General features: G+C 40.2%; 1 protein-coding gene across 1 annotated transcript in view; it reads left to right on the top strand.

Annotated features, from left to right (window-relative positions):
• The window catches only part of SYNE3 (spectrin repeat containing nuclear envelope family member 3), a 45447-nt gene that overhangs the window by 8329 nt on the left and 13227 nt on the right, over positions 1-23891 (top strand). Inside the window, 17 exon segments of the mRNA XM_040560449.1 lie at positions 2333-2490; positions 5212-5384; positions 5825-6134; positions 10708-10869; positions 11659-12003; positions 13217-13353; positions 15374-15521; positions 16289-16471; positions 16736-16850; positions 16853-16878; positions 17686-17820; positions 18789-18950; positions 19666-19829; positions 20764-20887; positions 21068-21223; positions 21837-21986; positions 23323-23361. Coding sequence (XP_040416383.1) covers positions 2347-2490; positions 5212-5384; positions 5825-6134; positions 10708-10869; positions 11659-12003; positions 13217-13353; positions 15374-15521; positions 16289-16471; positions 16736-16850; positions 16853-16878; positions 17686-17820; positions 18789-18950; positions 19666-19829; positions 20764-20887; positions 21068-21223; positions 21837-21986; positions 23323-23361 — 2673 coding nt within the window. The 5' untranslated portion in view covers positions 2333-2346.

Raw genomic sequence — 23891 nt, forward strand, 5'->3', positions numbered from 1 at the left:
TATGGATGTTACCAGGAATAGATCCTCTCCTAGGGAATGAATGTCAGTACTCATCGGAGCCTCTCCAGCAAACATACCGGGAGTTTTCATTTCACAAGCTATTCTACCTGGAATCGGCACCACCTACACTCCTGCGTTCAGACACCATTTGCCCAGAAACGTATGTATTTAGCACAAGAAGTGTTAGGGGACAGTTCCCTGTATGGCTACTGGATATAATGAGAAATGTTAATGTGCAAGTGAGCTGACCAGTCAGCTGCAGAGACGTGCACTCTTTTCTGCGAGTTAGACAGCTGGGAAACAGCAGCTCTGGACCAGGCGTTGGAGAAAGACACAGCTATCTAGCAAGCCTCTGAAAATAACATTACTCCATGAACCTGCTTCATCCTTTAGGACTCTTGTGACGTACGACGATGATTTTAGCTTTAATTATATATCCTATCATATGGTTTATTTGAGAGAGGGAGTAGCTGCCCCATACCACACCACCCTCACTAAATCCAGTACATCCTGTTCTATTCTTTAATCTTTTCAAGGTGAGGTCACACTTTTTTTTAAAATTGCCTTCTAGCTGTGAGAGTTACAGCTTTGGATTTTGCCTTGTCTGCTTCCAAGAGGAATTCCCCCCTTCATGTCAGTGCAGCTCCCCTCGTCTGCACCATCCTCTGTTCCAGCAACACCTGTGAGTAGGGTAGCAGGTAGGGCACCTGCCCTGATCTGTAGGCGCAGTTCTCTCTCTCTTTCTCTATCTCTACTGTGACCTGTTGAGCATAAAGCCTACTGCTGTTGAGCATAAAGCCTACTGAAGGCTGTGGAGCAACAATTTAGATTGTTTCTGTTGCCAAACCTCAGTGTTGTATTCACAAATGGCTCATTTCCTCTGCTCTAACGTGGAACAAAATACACTGGGAGCTACAGGGGAAGACATCTAATATGGTGCTAGTCCTTTTACATCATGGACAAGAACATCAGCAGGATGGTGAGAAGCTTTCTGCAAGTGGACAAGCACCGGATGGCTCTCCTTTGTGTAAAGATGAAACTGCCAAGAGTTGAAATGGTTACAGAACTCCCTTGGTCCGGCTTCATCAAGAGCCACGCTCTGCAGCTCACGCTGAGCAGTTTCTTCCACATGAATCATCTCATGGAAACTGAAGGGGCTGCTCTGGCATTGAATTCTGTGCAGCAAGCTTGATTCAATAATTAACCCTCATGATTTGTGCTGAGAAAATATTTCAGTGTTGAATAACAAAGAGGAAGAATATTTTAATTTACAAGAAACATTGAACACTTGGCTCGCAGTAACTGTAGGATGCGATCCAAAACCATTTAATGTCTATCGTTATCTTTGTGTTCACTTCGGTAGAGCTGACTTTCGGGGGCTTCATTATGATTCGTCCTTATTAGTCAAGTTTAGTATGGCAGTGCCTAAGGGCTAGCCGAGGATGGCTCTCCCTTGTTGCACAGGCACAAGGTAAGCCATCTGGGCAGCAGAGAGCTTGCAGGCTGAACAGAGAAGACACGAGAATGCATCAACAGAGCCAGCAACCATTGCATGCAGTTGCTGTTTGGGAAGGGGAACAAAGGAGGGAGGGGAAAATTAGAAGCTTGGTGCAGCACACGATAGCCTCTTATGGAATAGGAGAGGTGGCAAAAGAAGAAATTTGTAAGTGCTGAGATTCCAACGTGATGGCTTGCTAGTGGTTTGTCTTTGCAGGTGCTCGCTGATTCCCATTGTGTGGATCTTTCCCAGACACTGAGCATGCATTCAGATAACCTCTCTGTGGTCTCTGCAGAACAAGTTAACTGATGCTGATTTCATCTAAGCATCTGATGCTGATTTCACCAGCTTTAAAAGGTTTATGTGCATCCAAGCTAAGCATGTGCCAAGTGCTGTGCTAGTCTGGTGTCTGTCGGCTGCACCATGCATGAACTAGGAAGGGCATCAGGAGAGTTTTGTACTGACTAGGCTCTGGGAAGAGACACAGTGGTTGTAATTTCTGTGGCCTGTCTGGAATATACCACAAATACCAGATTCATCTCATTTGAAAGATTTGAATTAAATCTGTTTACTGTAATGGAGCCTCCCACAACTCCCTGCCTTCTTTTTTGTTTCCTGGTAGATTTTCGTTTGGGGAAGTTGCAGTGCAAATGTCGTCTTTGTGCTCTACTGAATCACAATACTGCTATATGGGTGAATTTTTTGTATTATTATTAAAAAGAAAGCCACATGATCATTAGTTTTCCCCCCTTGCTTCCTTAGATTCCCTTAAATGCAATCCTGTTTAGATTTTAACCTAAAAATTTAGAACTTTCCTGCTTCTTATCCTTTCAGTTTCTTCGAATGCAATGACTCAGCAGCTACAGGATGAATTTGACAGTAGCGTGGAGAATGCAGAAGCTTGGATGAAGGCCATCCAAGAGAGACTGAGGATCAATGACAACACCAAGGGACCTCGATCTGCCCTAGAAGCCAGACTAAGAGAGACAGAGGTAAGGGAAGAGTGATGTAATGGGTCAGAGATGCTAACAGTTGCAATTATTGCTGTGAGCTCTGGAGTTTTCTGTTAAGGAACTCTCAGCTACCCATGGCTGATGGAACATTGTTCCTGTGTGGACAGGCTTCTTATTTTCCATCTGCAAAATGTTTACAGCCATTGTAGAAAAAGAGGAGAGCAATCTGTTATCACAGGCTTCCAAGCTTTTCAGATTATTTCAGAAGATGAGCGGCAGGTTTGGCAGGTTAAAATGTCTGTGCACTTCTGTGAGCATTCTCAGACCTGAAAAGATGACCGAGTGGCCGCTTGCAAAAGTCGGGTATCATACAAGAGAATTGGATGATATCAGTGTTCCATCTCCTCCAGGACTCTAACAATGGTAGAGAAAGATTGCAGGTGTCCTAGTAATGGCTGTTCCAGAGTAATCTACTTGTCCTTTTCCATAAGACCTGGTAATAAGAGGCTTTACAGCTCCCCTTCATAATCCATCTAATGAAAAGGCAAATGTTTGCATTTTTTCTGTTCTGACTTAATCTCTTGTACAACTCCCTCACAGAGATCCCATTGCAGATTGTGCCAGCTCTCTTACAGTGATTTTGCATTCATTAACTTCAGTTTCATTAGATGTTATCTTGCTCTTATAATCTCAAAAAATGAAACGCTCCTGTTTGTCCCATCAATAGCATTCATGATTAGAGGGAGTGGTGGCATTTCTGTGATTAACACTGAAACTATTTTTGTACTTGTATTACCTTCAATTCTAACTAGTCTGTTCTTTAAATCAATCAGCCAAATCTTTTCCATCGTTATTTACCCAACAGTATTTGGTTTTGTATCTACTAATGTTTGGACAGCCTCTTCTGAAGTTTAACAGCTCTAAGGAAACATAGCAGGCTTACACAGAGAGCGAGATACTTTACGCAATGGCATAGCAATGTCGTTGGTCTTTTTCCCTAACTGTGGCTCATGGAAGGCTGGATCTTGCCTCTGGCCTAATTTAGAGACTCTTCATGGAGTGATGGATGATGGCTAGATTTATATGTCAGTCATGAGAATCTGAAGTATTTCCTCATGGGCTATGGATTTATTTCTGCCTTTAAATAATTTTCATTCTTTCCTTTTGTCTGGGAAACTGACACCTACAGTCTCCAGGAATATGAGGGAAGCACAGGAACTTGAGTAAGGAGAGTGGTAGTTTGGCAAAGGGGGGTGCAGTCATGGCAGAGATGTAAGGCTTAGACATTTGTGGTGATTTAATATGGCTGAACTGAATCCTGTTGACTTCTGTGTGATTTGGAAGTTTCTAACCTGCACAAAATCAAGTTAGAAGAGTTTGTTAATTCAGACTTCAGAAATTCGTCATTCTAAAGACAAACAAGTGTCTATTCTCTCTTTGTGTGTACGTTATCCACCTCCTGCTCTCTCATCCTGCCTTCCTGGTGGGCTTGGCTTGCCTGTCTCCTCACGATGTGCTCACCGCTTCACCTATTGGCTGTTTTTAAATCCTGTCATCATTTTTCAGTTCCTTTTTTGCATCTGGCTTGCATTTTTTTTTCATGCTTCCTTCCTGTGGTTTACTTTCTGTTAATTTATTAATGAAAATGTCAGCCAACGATAGCAATCATTTAAACAGATTTGAAAAATGCCTGTACAGCCACTGCTTTCTCTCTGGCTGTTGTTTGCTTTCACTTCAAGTGCTGGAAAAATGTCAGGCTTTGAACACAGCTTTCCTCTAAATTTTTCCTGTTGGGTGAGAGATGTGGCTTTTATTTTCTTTTCCTAGCCTACCCTTTGACCTGCTTTCTTGGATTATTTTAATCACATAGTTGGTCGAAACACCTGCTCGTAAGTAACATGCAGATGTGCTGTGTTCATGCAAAAGCAGTCTTTTCCCAGAATGTGAGACTGGAAGTTCAAAGGCCTGTGATTTGGTCTCACCTTTGCAATAACTGACTTGGTTTATTTTTTTTTTCCTTTGAACAAATCCCGTGGGCCTTACCTTTCCAAAAGTAGCTGCTAAGTTTGAACCTCTCCATGTTTTCAGAACAGAAGCCTTTTCCTTCAAACTGGAGAGCCTGCAGTGTGCCAGGAGTTTGTGGAAGAACAGCAGGAAAAGCCAGTCCAATGGTATCAGAGGATTGGATAAAATAGTGCTAAAAGCTGGCATCCAAGTTTGGACATAGTTATTCTGCAATATTGTACACAAGTTGTGCTAATTTTCTGTGTTCAGGTAAAGAAAGAGAGTTTGTTTCAGATTAGATGGCTTAACTTTCAGTTCTTGGCTTTCTGATTTGTGCAAGATACATTTTTTCAGCAATTCATAACTTAGCAATTTAGGGTCAAAGCAAAATTTGGTAGCAGACAGGAAATTCCACTAGTTAGCCTCTCTTGGTTTGTTTTCTGAGCCAACCTTTATTTGCAATAGGAGGCCTTTTGAATACACTTCATGATGTCTTATAGTACAGCTTAGAATGGAGATGTGGAGATTGCTACTTTTTAGCTAACAAAATGTTTTTCAATTCCTACATGGTTTTCAGTTCAATTCAGTCCTTTAGGAAGGTTAAGTAAAAACAAATCTGAAGAAAATTTCTTACTTTCCACTCAGGAAAAGCTTTGCAGCAGGAACTATAGGATTCCTAGAAAAAGCAAAAGTTAAATTTCATCAATTATGCTTGCTTTCTTTTCAAATTTTCAGTCTCATTTGTTTTTCTCACAGAAAATATGTGCTCTGGAACCAGAAGGCAGCTTGAAAATGGACTTGATTCTTGTGAAGGCAGATGCTGCTCTTCGTAGCATCAGTGAGGATAAGAAGCGCGAAGTATTATCTAAATTGAGACACATTAAAGCCTTGTGGGAAGAGACAGCCATATACATCACTCACTGTCACAGGTAAGACGAGTGTACTCTGCACAAGGCTGCTTTTTGGGTTGAAGCAAGTTATTTCATCCAGTGCTTTTGTAAAGTGATTCTGCCTCTGTCTTCTGCCTGGATTGCAGGTAGCAGTCACTGCTAATCCACGAGCGTTTGGGGGTTTGGAGGGCAGTAGTGGGGAGAGAGTTGGTGGAAAGTCAGCCCACTCTCCCTTCATAGCCAGCCCATCTCACGGACTTGGACGATGAATTTTGCCAGGCATAGATACCTTCCTTGTACAGGATATTTCCTCCACAGAGTAGGGAGGACCTGGGAAGTAAATTGTGACCTTCTGAAATCAGAACATCTTAAAGGACAAGGCTCTCAGCATTTTTTCTTTGAATGCCTTTTGAGCTTGCCAGTTTCCACTGGTCCCACCATGATTTCATTTAACTCATCTCTCTTGCTCTCCCCAACAGCCGCATTGAATGGGTCTGGCTGCACTGGAGTGAGTACCTGAAAGCCCAGGATGAGTTTTACGCATGGATTCACAACATGAGGGTGACCTTGGAGCCTGACATTGAGTTGCAGCTTGGCTTAAAGGAGAAGCAGTGGCAGCTGAGCCACGCTCAGGTTCTGCTGAATGATGTCTTAAATCAGTCGGTCTTGCTGGAAAGGCTGCTGGAAGAAGCTGCTTCCTTGTTCAACAGGATAGGTGATCCCAGCGTTGATGAGGATGTTCAGAAGAAAATGAGGGTGGAATATGAAGGAATCAGGGAAGAAGCTCAGGTACACCTATTAACAACGAGAGGTGTTCAGATTTCATCAATATACAGTATCATTTACTATCTGTGTTTCTTGACTAGTGGACTTACCTGGTACGACTGCAAAAAGAAGCAGAGCTGAGGATCCCTTTTGTTTCAGTCAGTGGGCTGGTTGTAACAGTCATCATGTCCCAAAATAAGCTGTTAATTGGGATGCTCTCATGCTGTACTTTACAGTATGTTGTTGTAAAGTGATTGTAAGCTGCTTGCTGTGATCTGGTCAACACTGGTTTAGGTTTATGTAAAGTTTGAAGTGCTCCTCATCTCTTGGGGCATTTTTGGGGCATCACTGATCTTTTTGCCTGGTGCAAAGTATGCATTCACAGGGCCAGGGAATATCACGAGCTTGCGCACTAGTTGGTGGTTGTTGAATTGGTTTCAGATCCAGAGCTGCACTCTCTACCTGTAGAACTGGGAAGCACTGAGATGGAGTCAGCTGCAGCCCGACACTGAACTCAGCTGGCCAGTCCCAGTATCTGAGCTCCACTAAACACAAATACTAATTTGTGCTTGATGCTAATCTTCCAGCTTAACCAGTTATTAGGCTGGTATAAGATGCTGTAATTCATCTTTCAGTGCCAGTGATTTCCTTTGACCCTGTTCCTGGGTAAAGAAACTAGGATAAAGACAGGATTGGACCATGTGGCACAGCTAAGGGGCAGAGACTTGCAAGTCGACAGAAGAGTTCAGTTGCTTCCTAACTCATATCAATAGAAATACTCAAAAGAATATTTGAAATATAAACTCATATAGCATATAGAGCTTCTTAAAATCTAATTTGTGCCTCATAGTTGCTTCCAAGAAACCCACGGGCTGGATTTAAGTGATGCAAATACAAATAATTTCCATCTCATTTGCTCTATCTGGCCCTGACATAGTGTTGCCTTCTATTTGTTCCCACATCACAACCCAGTCCGGAGCTGGAGCAATGTATGCTATCCCTCCCTGGCTGCTGTTGTAACAAAGGTTAGTTTTGGATCACACTGGAAGAACAACATTGGGGTGCTCACACCATTTACTCTGCTTGCTCTATAGATACTTTTTCTGTTTAAAAAATTAAAAACAGGAAAAAAAAAAAAAAAGAAAAAAACAGCTGACAAGTCTCTCTAGAAAACAGAGTATTAAGAAATTTTGTATCTGCAGCTGCTGCAGAGAGGCTGTAAAACCACCAACAGACTTGCAACTCAATGTTGATTATTTATATTTAAAGGTCTGTCTCTTCATTATGAGGCAATTGGTTTTATGAATAAGAAGGTTTCTTGGAATTCAGGTGTTCTCTATCTAGATTGCCATTTAAAATTCTCATTCAGTCCCTCCTAACCAAGATTTGTGTTTGGCTTGGAAGCAGGAGACAGTCATTAGACATTTTAATAAGGCCGTTCTTTCAAACAAGTGATTTGAGTACTCAGAGCCTGAATGTGACCTCTCTGAGACTGGTTTTACATAGTGTAATTTCTCTGACTGACTTGGAAACATGCTGGTGTAAATGAGATCAGGAAGTGTCTCACAGTAGATAAAATATGTTTTTATGTCTCCAGCCAGAAAAAAGCTTTTCTTTGGCATTGGTTACAAATACCACATTTCACAGAAAGATGGGGTGAGAAAATCCAGCTAAGAAATCCCTTTCAGGAGGTATGAAATAAAGAAGGGGGTTGGGAAGACTCGGATTTTGCAGCTGAGGTAAATGTGGAGTTCATTAGGTAATGCCAAGACTAAAGGCACATTGGAAAGCAGAACAATAGTTAAGGAAGCCCTGCCACCTCTTCCACCAGGAGAGAGGAATGAATGAAAGAGACACAGGAGTTGTAAGGGGATTGTTTCAGCCCCTCACATGATGAGAGGCCAGGCTAAATGTGAATTGCAGATGCCAGCTGAATGCCTGAGCTGCCTGCCACAGGAGGAATCCTGGGATCTGTAGATTACACTTGTGTTGAAGAGCATTTTTAGATCTCGTGCAGTTGTCCAGCCCTATCGAATACAAGCTCTTGGACAAAGATTATTAAACAGTTTAATGGCTTTCTTGTGACATTGCTTTGCTTTTCTGGTGTGAGTAAACATTCTTTTTTTTTTTTTTCCCTCCTCATAGTGCTAACATGTGCCTTCATTTCCAAATTTTAAACATGATCATTTTCTTTTAATTACATCAACAGGGATATTTTTAGATGTGGAAGCCATTCCCTAAGTGCTTTCCCTTGCCTGATAAAATATCAATATGCAGATGTAGATGGTTGTGGGATTTAGCATAAATTATGACTGAAGACGATAAGAAAAGGTAGTTAGTCAAATATATCAAATATGTCTGAACACACTGCTTTTTATCCATGTTGTCTCTTTTAACTCAAGCCTAGATATTTATAATGCCAGCTCTCTTGTACCTCAGAGCTACTAAGACTGAAAGCAGCATGAGGGGCTACAGGAGCTTTCTGTACTCAGTCTGGGAGAGGGATTTAGAGCAGGAACTTCCTTTATATGCTCTAAATTGCCTTCCAGAGGAGGCTTGTTTGCCTTTGCTGACTGTAAGGGGACCTTAGGGGAAAGTGTTTCCTATGGCTCTGTCCACCCTCTGTGAGTACCCAGGGCTGAGCGGATCCTGCCCAGACACATTTCTTCCTCTTGCAGCCCATGGTGGACCCATTCTCTTCCTGCCATGCTCTCATTCTTTCCAGGGCCAAGTCCTTGCTGAATATATCTCCTCATGTTAACCATGTGCATGTGGAGATGGAGTTTAACGCTGCCCTACTCCCCAAACAGCTAATCTAACAGAAGCAAGTGATGTTACTTTTCCCATCATTTTCCCCATTATTTCCCTGCCTAACATCTTGGTGGGGGGACTTCAGCCAGTTTTTGTTAGCCTTTTGCTTGACAGCTAGCACAGTCTGTCCACGTATGTGCCATCTCTTCCTTATGGACCGTGCACTCCTTTGTTTTGAATGAATAGCCTATGCCAGGGTGGGTCATTTCTACTTCCCTTTTAACCCTCTATATGTTATCACCAGGCCTTTGAGTTTAATAATAGCTCTGCTTTGTTATTCTGGTTCATTCCCTTTGGGGCTTCTATCTGAATTAGCCTAATTCCCTGGAAACAATAAACTCGGGCTCACGTACTTCAGTTTGATGTTTGGACCCAACACACCACTATAACAATTGCACTCCTCAGGTCCCTAACTCAGGCCAAAGTTTAACCTCCATGCACCTCTGCAGACTTGAGAATCAAGGCAAGGGGACACAGCAAACGGGTGCAGAGTTTTACTGGATACATCTCAGCCACAGAAGTCTGTAGTCATAATTCTGCTTTTTGGTCTGTCACCCACACCTGTGCTTGCATACGTCAGCAGAGATGAGAAGTCAGCGTCAAAAAGAGAGAGCTGTGCTGCCGGCTGCAGAGTGGCAGCTTTGTGCTGCGCCATGGCCATAACCTGTCCCAAGGTTAAGGGCAAAGGCCCAGTGGGACCACCACTCCAAATTCCATATTACACAAAATGAAACTCACCCTACTGTCAATGACAGCACAGCCTGTCAAGGGTGCTGCTACAAGCACCAAGTGTATTCCACAGAGGGCTTTTTTTTTTCCCCATAGCGTAACACAATTGCGTTTCATGCCAGCTGCTGAAGGGCAAGAAAAAATCAATCTGATTTGTAGGAAATAGTACTTGGTTGGATATTATATTAGTGAAACAACAGAACAAGATTGCTTATGATTCATGTAAAATATCCTTCGGCAAACACAAAACCTCAGCTGACAAGGAAGGATAGACTGAGTGATGTGATTCTGCCCTGTGAGTGGTGCCAGGCTGGATCAGTGGGGAGCAACTCCTGAAGTTCAGGCCCCTCTAAGTTCGGGGATTATTGTTTTCTGGATACACGGAGAAAATCAAGCCTGCTTCCCATAGACTTAATTTTTCTTCCAGGCTCTGCACTAGCACCAGAGCATGGTTTGTGATCTGCAAACAGTGGGGGAAAAAAAATAAAAAAATAAAAAAATATTGTTATATTATATTATTATATTCCTGGGCTACATGATTTCTAGGGTTATTTTGAAGGTGATGGACACTTTCTTTACAGCCTGTTTAAATAATGATCACTGAAATAATTTGTGTGTCTATAGCATGATTTCTCTGATTCTCACTTTGACAGATCAATAAAGTTAATGTGTTGTGTGCTCAACTTTATTTTTAACTGGCATGAGGATCATTTCTGCTTGTCCCCCAAAGTCCAAACCAGAAATGGACTTCTGTCTCTTCTCTTTTTCTAATGAGAGAATCAGAAATTTTGGAAAGGGGAGGCTAGGAGATCACCAGAGAAGACCTTGCAGTTTGTCTGCTGGGGGACAAGGCACTGAGACCCTACAGGACGACTGGGACAAGTCTTTATGCACCCTTGTGTCCTGCTTCTTGAGATGAACCATGAATTCCTCTGCAGGCCAAGTGCTATCGGGGCTCATGGAAAGGGGCTCTTGTTTATAAATTCTGTGTTACAGTTTAAAGGAAAAAGAGCCAGATAAGCACCGTCCTCACTGCTTCTGATGTCTCTTGTTACAGAGCAGAGTGAAACTGCTTGAAAAGATAACCAACGAGCACGAGCGGTACAGCGCTAACGTCAACCAGTTTCAATCGTGGCTGAATGGTGTGACAGAAAGATTAAACTGCTGCATTGGGGAAGCAACCAAGTCTTCAGCAGAGGACAAGCTAAAGGCACTGAAGGTCCTTAAATGAAATAATTCTGACAATGAAGCAGGACTGTGTGTTCTCCATACTTTTATATGTTTCTCAAACCACAAGGATGTACTTGAGAAAAGAATTACACAAACAAAATAAGGTGGTAGTTGTTGTAATGTTGGTGAAGAGTTATTGCAGGTCTGAAAATCATTAGTATATATGGTTCTCCTGATGGTATCAGGAGTTGCAGGCTGGTTTGTTTTGTGTTTTTTGTTTGTTTTGTTTTGTTTTGTGGTCGTGTTTTTTGTTTTGTTTTGTTTTCCTTAAAGCCAGCTCTTCCACAGTTATGTGATTCTTTGAGTATCTTGCCCTTTTAAACTTTTAAGTGAAATTATATTTGGTAAATATGTTCCAAATAGAGCCTGAAGGCACACAGGTCTTGAGCGTTTAGAGCTGGTGATAAAAATAACAATTTTGAGAACAGTTTTTAATATTTTAATACCACGGCTTAAACTGTTCAGCTTTAAATCTCATAGATTTGTTTGCCTGCAGCTCCTGTTTTCTCCATCAGGGAGACAATTCTCCTCAGATGACAAGCATTTCTGAAAATCAAGCCAATATTTTCAGAATTATGTTAGGTAGTATTACTCAGAAGGCAGTCAGATGACCAACCCGGGCTTCTGGTCACTTGAAAAAAAGCATACCAAATTTGAAATAAGAAGTGAAGAAGAAAATATGTACAACTAGGAGAAGTGGTCTAGTTTTCCTACTGCTTTTACCTTTTCCCTAGTTTCCAATTCCTACAGCTAATGTTTATGTAACTTCTTTCTGCAGGAAATTACCAAAGCCATCAAGAGTGGTGGGAAGAAATGGAAGCACCTTGAAAATCAATGTGTAGAGGTGATTCAGAATACCTCCCCACTGGGAGCTGAGAGAATGAAGGATGAACTCGAAGAGCTGAAAAAAGCCTTGGAGAAGTTGAAACTGCTGAGCAGTGAGGAGGAGGAAAGATTGCTCAAGATCCAACAGTCAGAAAGTGCCTACAAGTCCCAAGCCAGACAATTAGAAGCAGATATCCAGGAATTCAAAAAAGACCTACAGAAACTAGAAAATGACCTGAACACTGGGGAAAGGGAAAAGACTGAAGATGAGTTTGTAGCTCAGTGGAGAAAATGCAATGTAAGTTGCTGTCCTTCGAATGCTTAAAAATAGCAGGTATCAAATGCAGTCATAGATTGAACACACACAGTCACATCCAGCTGCCTGCGCCATTGTTTACAGGTGATAAGGAAAGAGTAGTAGTGTATATGAAACAGACTGACAAAAGTGTGAATACCAACCATGGAATCAACTACTCTAACCTTTATCTCACTCTTCACAGTGGGGAGGAGGACTGGAAGATGATTTGGAGTTTTGTATTTTGAGTTCATAGGGAAAATATGCAAAAGGAGAACAATACAGAACACACAACACAATTTGCTCTACTTATAAAGAAGTAGGAAAAATAATGCCTCACTGCATATACAAATATATACATTCGTTCGTATACATACAAATGTGTCCCTACAAGTACACATGCTTTGGGGGGTTTTGGAAGGCCATTTTTATGTTATATCCTTCATCTTTGTAAGGTGGGTACATGTATTCCCCTACCATCAAACACATCTATTTTTTAAAAGAAGTCCCACATTTGTAATAATCCAGTATTTACAGCAAAATCAATCTGTTGGAAAAAGGAGTGCAAAAAGTTATTTGCACATGAAGTACATAAGGATCTTTACCAGTCATTTCCTCTTAAAAGGTTGGTTTTGCATTTATCATCTCTTTCCAAAATACTTTCCGTAGCTATTCATATGTCTAGAAGTCAGCAGGACTAGATGGGGAAAATTATACGTTAAAAAAAAAAAAAAAATCCACTAAATACAGATCAGTTCGATCCAGTTACAGCTACATTTTTTTGTTGTTTTAGTTTCCTTACATCAGCATAGAATTAAGCTCTATATTTATGGATGTTTCAGAAAGATCTGTTCCTGCAAACAGAGGTGGTTAAGATTATTCCAGATATGCATCTTGTTATATAGTGCAATCAGTGAACTGAAACCGGGTCTAGCTGTGATTCACTGTTCAAACAGCAAACCCTGCAGATCAGATGCCAGAGGGTAGGCAGTGGGGCAAAGAGTGAGGAGAGCAGAGAGCACCTGCAGGAACAAAACAGTTCCTGAGAATAATTTCTACTTTATCAAATTTCATATTCATTACAGCCAGGAGAAAAGGCATCAGAAAGGGGAGTTTTGGTTAGCAATGTGAATACCTCGAGAGACAGCCTTAGCACTTCATTTCATGTTCCACACAGTACATATGGTGTGACCTGTTTGTTATTTTTGTGATTAAGGCAACAAGAGCAGTTCTGGCTGCAGAAGAGTCGAAGATTGAGAGGCTGAAGGCTCAGCTTAAGGATCTGCTACAGTTTTCCCAAGATGTGCAGCCACACGCTGAGAGTGTTGTCTCTGCCATACGGGACTATCAAAGGTAGAGAGAAGTCTGACTCTGGAGGGGGGGAGCAATCTCTCAGGCATTGAAGGGATTGAGAGGAGCCTAGTAAAAAAGAAAGAAGACATATAATTGTAGGTGACAGGTGGAAAAGAAGTTTTTTTTTCCTTTTTTTTTTTCTTTTTTCATTTTTTCCTAATTACATCTGCCTCCACACTTCAATAAGCCTGTAATTTTAGCCATTTGCTAGGAGTTGTAGGTTTCTGGAAGTTTTCAGGCAGTGATCTTGTGTCATTGATGTTGTGTACGGTTCGAAGAAAATTAGATTGTTGGCAGCTAATTTGATCTTCTTAGTCTTGTATAATAATAATTCATGCACTTTGCTTGCCTTTCATGACAGCAACTAGAAAATCAGGACAGGAGCTGTAGTAGTAAACGGTTCAGAAGAATTATGGCCCTTCCTTTTTGAGTCTGCTGTGATGACTCATCGGCCTTAGCAATTACTTGGCAGAGTTTATTCCCCTTTTCCTGACTGCATGTATGCATGATTCCTGTTCTGAACTTGCCTTGGGTTGGAAACTCTGAAAGTTTAGCCTCTCCCTAGACTTCAGTGTTTCCGTTTCCAGGCTGCCTGGAATCAGGAAGTAAAGAAGCTGCAGCAAATTTTGCAAACTAGAAGAAAGGATCATTTTTTTGAGGGAAAAGAAAGGTCAGTTTTTGTCGTCTCGTGGTTTTTTTTGCTGTATACAAGCTTATTTTCCTCTGTCCAGTGCAGAGTATGCTGCCTAGCTGGGAGGGATATGGAAAAGGATTTCAGTTTAAAAACTAGCAAGTAGATGATGTCAAAAAAAAAAGCGGAGAAAGCAGAACTTGCGTCTGAGTAGAAAATGGCAGCTGCTCTTTCTCCAGCTTCTTTCCAAAGCTTCTTCACAAAGTCTGGCAGCTTCACGCTGAGCCTGGCAGGGGCAGCAGAGCAAATGACAAGGGACATGTAATGTCAGTGCTTTCCTTTTGCGGAGCTTTCAGCTTCTAAAAACTTGTCTTTGTTTAGCTTTGTAACGTCCCGGTGACACGAGTAAGATTATTCTCTCTGTTTTTATAGACAGGCAGAATTAATCATGATTACCTTGGAAGCCTGTGGCATTGTTCTTGACTACTTATCCCGTGAATTCTCGGGATACGGTTCCCATATGCACACGCAGTTTGGGCTGCATTCTGCCATGTCAAATAGGACTCAGAAAACTGGGAAGTCAGGAAAGCTTAGAAAAACAGGAGGCAGCTGCATGGGGTGTGTCTCTGCTAGGCCTTGTTACTCAGCTGTATCTTGGATAAGCCTTTGTAAGAGAAGCCTGGATACTAAATAAATGTGTGCTGATTTAGTTTTATATATATATGCACATACATGCACACAGAGGTAGGTAGGTATGTGTATACATATATATATATTTATATATATATATATATATATATTTATATTTTTCCAGAATCATATATATAAATGTATATAAATACAAGAGCTTCTGCAAATGTGGTTCTGCAAAATTTTAAAAATCTATATCTGAAGACAAAAAATGATTATGTATTTTCCTTTTGTTATAAGTAAGTTAGGGTGATCACAGTTTTCTTAATACAATTTTTATATGTAAAACTACAGACAACTGCAGTTAAATTCTAGATACTCTTGGCTTGTTCCTCCAAAAAGTCAATGAGACTGCTCTGGTAATATAATTTGGTAAATTGTGCTGCTGATATCAGCCAAGAAAGATGGCATACAAGGGGAAATGACTGACTGCTAAAAACATGAAGTAGTTCCTGATACACAGTTGTACAAAAGAAAAATGTGTCTTGGGGCATCTAAATGAAGTTTTGTCAGACCTTTCTGATTGACAGAACAGCTGTCAGAATGTAACACCAGGCTCAGACAGTAAAAAAGGCTGAAGCTTTTGTGTTGCTTATGGTTTACACCCAAAGGTTGTGTTAATTCATGCGTTGATGAATGGGATATTTGGACTTGGATTTCTTTGTAATTTTTCTCTCAGCTGTCACTTTATCCTTGCAGTGTTAGAGGGAAGACATCTAAAATGAGTACCGACACGGAAACTCAACTGAGGAAACTTTTCCAAAATCCCCTGCAAGATTTTGAACAATGGAAGCCTTCCGTCCAGATGCTCCTGGAGTCTCCAGAGCCATTGCTGGCTCAGATTGAGGTAGTAAACCTGTTACTAAATTCGGAAACTGATACTTGGTATGTGTTTGTCCAAGCTATGCCAGCAGCTGCCTGTGTACAGCTGCCAACCAGCAGCAGCTGGAAGGGTCTTTCCTGTACGATATGAAACCCCACAGCACAGAGTTCAACTCGAGCTGTAGCAAAATGTCTTACTTTCTGCCCTTCCCTGGTTAATTGGAGTTGTCAACTGAATAGACTGAAGTGCTAGGTGTCTTTAACAATGTTGATAATACTGTTTAGCCTTAACCCAAATCTCCCTGGACAGGAAGTCTGTGGACTCTGTAATGAGCATGTAGTAATGTAGTTGTGGGATTAAAATGCATGATTTCTGCATGCACCCGGAAAGGTGCGTTTGTTACTTTGTCATCCCTGTAATCTCTAGAATAGATGTGTCTGTGAACAGGGATGGAGTTTACCCTTGGGATGAGCATTCAAGCTGTCCTTTCTGTTGGTTGTTTAGGCCTCTCCTCTGCACAGACAACTCTTTCCATAGTTCAGCTTTCCTCTATTTCTGTTCACAAAATGGATGCAGCCTTGATGCTTCTAACATTATCAGGAAGACTTTTCCTTTAACTGGGCACTGTCCAGGTACCTTCTGTTACCCCTTGTCGGCCCAGCATGCTGTTTTTACCTGAATTTGTCATACTGCTTTGGTTGTGTGACTTGTGTGAGAATAATACAGTTATGTTATTATTTTTTGTTTGTTTGTTTATTATGATTCCACTGGAAAAATTGTTTTTCCTTTAGGTTGCTCTAGCTGAAAGCTCCCAGTTCAAAGAAAAGTTGATGACATTACAGCTGAAGAAAGATTTGCTAAACAATATCCTTGGTGAGGAAAAAGCTAAATCTTTCCTAGCAGAAGTAGCTGAAGCTTCGAAGGAGAGAGAAATACTACACAAAAGTCTGTTACAAACCAAAAGCAAACTCCAGGTGAGCTTCAAAGCCCATATGCAGACTTTGCCTGTGACAAAGATGATGATCAATTTTTTACTAAGCCAGTTTTATAGAAATAAATTTAGTATGAACCAGTTGTGCCCAATCTATTTTCCTAGGCTAATCAAATATTCAAATAAATTTATGGCCTGTTGCATAGTGTGGCATAGTATTTGTTCTGAGTATGAAATGGACGTTAACAAAGATAATGCCAAGGGATGTACACTGAATGCTGATTTTTTTTCTTCTTTCTCCTCCTAGAATTTGATATCGCAACATAAGGACTTCGACGCTGGTTTTGCACCGTTGCAGAAGAAATTATCTGCCATCAAAGCCAAATTAGATCTGGAGAATGAACCACAGACAAACCTCTTGGGTAAAAGACACAACTCCAGAGACTCCAGGTACTTTACAGCAATGCTTGACCATGATATCCTCAGTTAATTGTGCTCCTGGTCATGTTTTATTAGTGTTAGAAATTCAGGACTGTTTCCCCTAAATTGAGCTATTTTTTTCACCAAAGAGAATGTATCCTGCTGCTAACCACTGAGAATGAAACTAAGATAAACTGAACCAGTCTTAACTCCCTTCATAAGCAGGGAGTTTTCATTGTCTCACCTCCCTTCACATCACTTCTTCCTGCTGTTTACCTTCTCACAGCTTTGACACTTGCCCGATTTACACCAAGTGCTAATTCGGCTGGCTAAGATAGGGAAAATAGTAACCATTGGAAAAAATATTATAATTTTCCATCTGTTTAATGTTTTGAACTGGTTCAGCAAAGGGTCCAACATGCTCAGTGGGACTAGATAGCTGGGAAAGGGGAGAGAAGAGTTGAAAGGGAAAAGAGAGGGAGCATGAATCTTCCTTTTGGCCATGGTGACCTATGGTGATTCAGATATACTATGCTATTTCACCTTTGGTGACTGTAAAGTTGTCAGTACTTACCTGATTGTATTATGTGTCCTCTGGCAGCTTTTCAGCATCTTGTTGTCTTTGTTATCAAGAGGCAACATGTAAGAACATCCAATCGTTTCTTTCAGAACTATTTACTTCTAGACATCAAACAAACAATTAATTTTCTTAATGCCTTTTTTTTTGTTTTTGGTTCCCTCACACTCTCAACTGAAATTTCCTTTAGTGAATGTTTGGTAAAGGGCCACACCACATCTAGCACATAGCCTTTACACAGTCTGTCTTTTCCACTGCAGATGATCCAAGATGACTTGGCAGAGCTTGCAATTCAAATGGAAGAGGTAGAGAAGCTGGTTCAGTCAAACACAACACACAGGCATGAAATGAATCAACTTTTATCTGATGCTCAGGCCCTGAAGAGATCACTGGAGGTAACGTACAGAAGAGTTTTTAGTTGCAGGAGGAGTTACCAGTTGCCCCATTTAAAATAAAGAAATAAATACATAAAATCTTTGAGCATATGAGATTATAAGCTACGAAAGACAGATATTTTCATTTCAGGTGAAGAAGGCACTACATTCTTATGACTTTGATAACTCTTCCAGGATTCTCTGGTTATCTGTAATGTAATTTCCCTTCGGCACAGACTACCTTCCACACGTATTTTTTCATATAGATAAATTATTTCTGGAGCAGGTCTGAGATTTCTGACAAATAGATCTGATAGTTACATTATCATGGAGGTGCTTGGACTTGTTTATGGATTCCTAGACAGAGCTGTAGTACTAAACCAACTGTTTTTTCTTGTGTAGCTTTGTGACCTGAAAGTTGATAAGTGTTGCACTTTCACAAGTACTAGTTTTGACCTGAGACTTTCTGTAGCTTGTAAATGTAGTTATAAAACGACCTTTCAAAACAGTCTCAGAGGAAGAGCTTATGAAATGACCTTAGTTATGCAGAGCACCGTAAAATTACGTGTAATAAAGTGTTATCCTAATATGCACTGTTGAATTTTAGTTTCAATCTGAATGTTTCATTTATCATTGAACTGGACTTTTCAGGAAAAAAAAAGTCTATACAGTCATTTCTGTTTCAAATAGTGAAAGATGTATTTAATATTGATTGAGGTATAAAAAAAATCATATCCTTTATTCTGTTTCAGCTGAAAAAAAAAGGAGCTATGCTAGTGCTTAATGCCCCCGTGTGGTTGAATTCAGATCTGCACGAGCTTTTAGGTGTCTTCTACATAACTGGTACTAAAAGCTTTATGTGTCTCGTTAACAGCTGTTTGTGTCCTTTCTGCCCATGAGATTCTGTGTTAGCACTCACAGCATTAGATCTAGCAGTAAAAGTGCTTTTTGTCTGTGTTCTATTGCTGACATATTTTTATCATTTGCAGATGATGATCCAGCAGACTGAAGAGCATGTTCAGAAGCACTGGGCATTTAATGACAAACTCTCTGACCTCGAGCAGTGGATCACAGCAACCACAGAGAAGATCGGCTCCTACCAAGGTGCTGATGGAAAGCAGATCACTGAGAGCAGGATGGCAGACCTCGAGGTGAGAAAGGCATCTTAGTGTAAGATGCTGCAAAGTGAATAAGTAACATTCAGACATTATGAGAAGGGGTTTTATAGCAAGGGGCTCTAAGCTGAGGAGAGTGGTGATGTTTGTTCTTCCTGAGATAACTTTTGCTGCTGCTGCCTCCCTGCTTTGCCCCGTGCTGTGGGAGATGGAACTAGGTACAAGACAAGAACAGTGAGAAATAGACAAAGAACTGTAGAAATGGATAAATTTTTATCAAAGGACTAGTGGTTTTGAAATGTTATACCTATTTTTGTCTGTATGTATGCATCAATACATTGAACATTACCATGTTAGCTATCCTTATACTGTGTTGAACCAAGCAATTCCACAGTTGTGTTTTTTTGTTTTTTTGTTTTTCCCTATGTAGCAGTATTTTGCATGCTAGATTCACTCTGCCAGCTTACCTTAGCTGGCAGCCTTTATCTTCATATGGGAAACTAAAATATCTCAAGGGAAGGCTACAGAAGGGATGCACTGACAGCTTAGGCCCTTTAAGTTTTGCCATCAGCTCTTTGACTTATGTTGGCTTTTTGCAAGAATCCTCAGAATATCTTTTTTCCCGCTAGGTATGTTCTAGCTAGTGCCAACAGAACCAGCATAGTCCTGGACTGAACATGGCCTTCAGTCTGACATAGCCTCTGCTTTACCCAGGATACCTAGAAGTAACTGTAAGGGCTGTGCGTTTCAGAGATGGCTAGCAGAGTTTCCAGATAAGGAGATCCAGCTGCACCTTGTAGAAGCTCATGGCCAGCTGGTCATGGAGAATTCTTCCCCCGAGGAGACCGCCTATGTCCAGGCTGAGCTGGATCAGCTGAAGGAGTCTTGGAGATCACTGAAAGAAATGGCAACTGGGTAAGTGTTTATGTATGTTTTCCTCAAGTCCCTTCAAGGGTCTGCTCCTCACTGCTGTATGACCAGAAATACTTGGTGCCTTATGCTCTGTGCTGTAAAAGTGAACAACTATGTCACAGTGCTGGAAAGCAGGATGAGATTTTATTTCATTGTTTGTAAGTTGGAAATCACAACTTTGAAGAAAATCATTTTAGAAAATCCAAGGACCAGAGTAGTCTCTGAAGCTGCCTTTTTTCATGCTTGGAGCAGGCAGTGCCTCCTTAGGGTCTGGCTCACCCTTGTCCAGCAGTCCATGTCAAAGGAAATAGGACATAGATTGGGTGATTTCTGCTGTTGTTCCTCACCTGCCCATTCTCTTTGCTGTCTGGTCCAGAGATACCTCAAAGGAGGCTATGTCTGTGATAGCTTGTGACTTTTGCAAACCTGCAAGAGTCCAAGCAGAGCTAAAACCCTCCCTTAGCTGGCAAATGTGGACTTATTTATTTTGCCCTCACTGTGCAATGTCAAACTGCTGTTCAGGCCTGTTAGTCCATATTAAAATTTAATACTGTGCTACTTGTGAGTGTGTGTGTGTATTCATACGTAGTGACAGGATAAGCATAAAAATGACCTAAATTGAGGAAGGCCTAATTTTACTTCTTGCTGTTTCCAGACTGGGAGATGTATTGTCAAGGAAGTATATTTTTTGGACACTCACTCCACCCAGTGAAGGAAAACAAAAACACTCAAATGAAAATTTTAGAACTAGAGGACTGGTGCTGCTTTGAGACAATCCTATCTTATTTTGTTAAAAAGATGTTGGAAATAACTGTAATATTAATAAATTGTAATAGTGTTATTTCACTAGAGACGTCCCCCATACCCCAGTCAAAATGTGTGCATCTCACTGTCAGATGTCTCACTGCACTGATACCTTTGATTTTGTGTTTTCAAGTCTTCTCAAAAGGTGGCGGTTAAATAGACCAGTGGCTGATAAGAAGAAGAAGAAAATAGCATTTGTGGACAGCAGACACATCTCTGGACCTGCATTCCATCTTTTAGATCCCAACCATAAGCAGGTGAGAGGGGGACTTTGAGTCTGCCTTTATTATCAGTTTTACAAGAACAATTTCATTGGCTTCATTTGATACTATGGGTTATAAGCTTGGAGGTTGAGATCTTGCAATCAGGCCTTCAGAAGAAACATCTGACTTAACAGTAATGGATTTTTTTGTTGTTGTTGTTGTTCTGTAACCTAGGAGAGGATAAGAGAAGGACAAAATACAAGTAGCCACCTTAAGCTCCTACATGACTTTGAAGAGTGGTTACAAGGAGAAAATGCCAAACTGTCCAAAATTCTTTCTACGACTTCATCTTCCACAGAGAAAATCAAGGCACGCCATAACAAACTGGAGGTTAGTTTTCCAGACAGAGATTGAAATAAAAGCATCTCCTTAAAGAATCTTAAAAAAATGAAAAACAAACAAACAAAAAAACTTACGCTTCCTGCATTAGGAGACTCCAGTGCTACAGAGGAACTAGTAAGCTCAGGACTTTAGGACAAGTATTTTGCTCTTAATACGAAAGATCTGCCAGAGCCAGAGTGGTAGAAGGGAAAGGAGCAGCCTGGCCTGTAGATGTTGGTCTGAACATTTCTAGCATGGTACAGCAATGTTCATTAAAAGAAGCTGATTTAAAATCAGTGTTTGGTATTTGACATTACTGTTTTAGATTTGTTTGAATGAACTAAAAAAAACATGCTGTAAGAAATGAAACAAAAATATCCAAAGCTGCAGGGGTCCTGCAGATGAGTGGACCATTAATTCAAGCCAAAACAAACAAACAAACAAAACAAAACAAACAAAAACAAAACAAAACAAAACAAAAAAACAAGGATAGAAATAAATGTGCTGTTCCAGAATACCCAGTAGTTTGATTTAGTACCACCTGGTTTTTAAAGTGTTAGATTTAAAAAGTAAGATCTTCTTGAATTCCGAGTTACTGGTGTAACTTTGTCTTTGCCTGCAGGAATTGCAGGCTCGTGTGCCTGATGGTCAGCGTCGCTTTGAGGACCTTCTTCATCTTCATCCTGCCATTGGCGACTCTGAAGGTCTGGAGGACCTGCGTTACCGATGGATGCTTTACAAATCTCAACTGAAAGAGTACATGAGTTTGCCGGTAGGTGACAGCACTCAATTTGCTGATCTCTGCCTTTGCTCATTCAGCTTGCTGCAAATTGCTAGTCCCCATTCAGCCGTACACTTATGTGTGCTTAATTAAAACCTTCCTTAGTAAGTGCCATAAAAGACAGAACAAATATAGCTATATATTTATAAACATAAGCATGAACCTTCTTGTATTAAAATACAAGTTGCACACTAGTTTTCTTCACTTTATAAGCAATGCTCAGAATATTTCTTAAAGTGGAAGGTTCCAAACAGAACAGTAATTGGCCATTGTCAAAAATGCACACAATTGGGGATGGTGAGGTTTTTGCATGTGAGTATTTTGGTTATATACCTTGTTCTGGGCAAATGGATTTCTAGCTTTTTTGCCCTTTCTCTATGCAACGTGTTCTCTTGAATTATTTTTTGAACAGTTCCTGTGGTAAGAATATATTCACTGTTCATTATTTGCATCTCTCCTACTAGAAGACAGTGATCAGAATAGCCACTGACTGAGCTAACTCAGAAAGTAACAATACACAGGAGGACCTTGTCCTATTACGTCCCTTTTGAAACTGTCTTCATGAGCTAAGGATGTAGAATGGGATAAGGACAGGTATTTTTAAAGGACAACTGCAGTATATTTTAATGTGTGAACCAAATGTTTAAAGACTTTATAGTTGTTACATTTAAGACATACTAAGGATGGCAAAATTCATCCCAATATGTAAGATATTCTGAGTCATACTAAAGGTATTCCCATAAACATACATAATTATTAAGTGTTTTTTCTAACTTAACATTGTCTGTTCAAAATACCTTCATCAGAGGACTTGAGTTTCCAGTTGTGCATTTGGCACTTTCTATACAGAACTTGAACACCTGAAAAAATTGAAACCCCAGCAAATTTTCTGCTCTAGGAAACCCTGGTTTCAAATCCAGAAATTATTTAAAACAAAAATCCTTTAAAGTTCACAGAAGGTATTCATGACCTCTGTTAATCAAAAGCATATTTCTTAGAGTTCATTGCCACCGATTATAATGACTAATGCTTTTTTTGACCAAAACCTCATGTAAGCATAAGTATAGTCAATAGATGTCAGTAAAATCAAACTTATTGGTAGGAGAGCATTTCATCTGATTCAAATAGTCGAGAACCTGAAAGCATTTTAGCTTTCTGCCTAATATGTGTTAAAAAGGTCATTAAAAAAAAATCACCTGCTGGTTCACTCTATCCAGATGACCACGAATTTAAAGAAACATCCCGTGTAAGGTGAATACTCATTTATAGGCTCCACTGGGATCTTAAGTTCACGCTTTTTTTTCCCCCTTTTTTTTTTTTTTAACAGAGTATGAGATCTTCAGAAGAACCAGACAGATCCAGAAAGGTAAGAGAGTTTCTTATCATTAAACTAAAAAAAATATATTTTATCAGACGTTTCACAGATAATAATTTTAAATTATTTTTCTTCAAGATTCTTAATAATCAAATAATTTCAAGAATGTCTCTTAAAAAAAGGAAGTTTTCTCTTTTCTTTTTCTTTTTTTATTTTTTCCTTTATCCATAGAGTCCATTTCCTATATGCTATGCTATATGAACTTAATTCATTTTTCAAAAGATACTAAGGAACACTTAATATCTCTCTCCAAAGGATTTAGGGACCAAGTGACTAAATAACCTTGAAAATGGGACTTCTGATTTCTTTAGACACTTCAGAAAAATTATTTTGGATCATTGAGCTGACTTTCTTACTAATGCAAAAAAAAAAAAAAAAAAAAAAAAAAAAACAGAAAGTAAGGGGATTTGCCTAATGTTATTAGACCAAATCCTTACTCTAAGCAGCAAAATTCCTCCTGTGAAGAGTTTCTTTTGGAAGTGATGACATAAGAAACAGAAGCAGTACAGCAGATGATAAGG

The sequence above is a fragment of the Cygnus olor genome, chromosome 5 (assembly GCF_009769625.2).
Source record: "Cygnus olor isolate bCygOlo1 chromosome 5, bCygOlo1.pri.v2, whole genome shotgun sequence".
NCBI classification, from domain to species: domain Eukaryota; kingdom Metazoa; phylum Chordata; class Aves; order Anseriformes; family Anatidae; genus Cygnus; species Cygnus olor.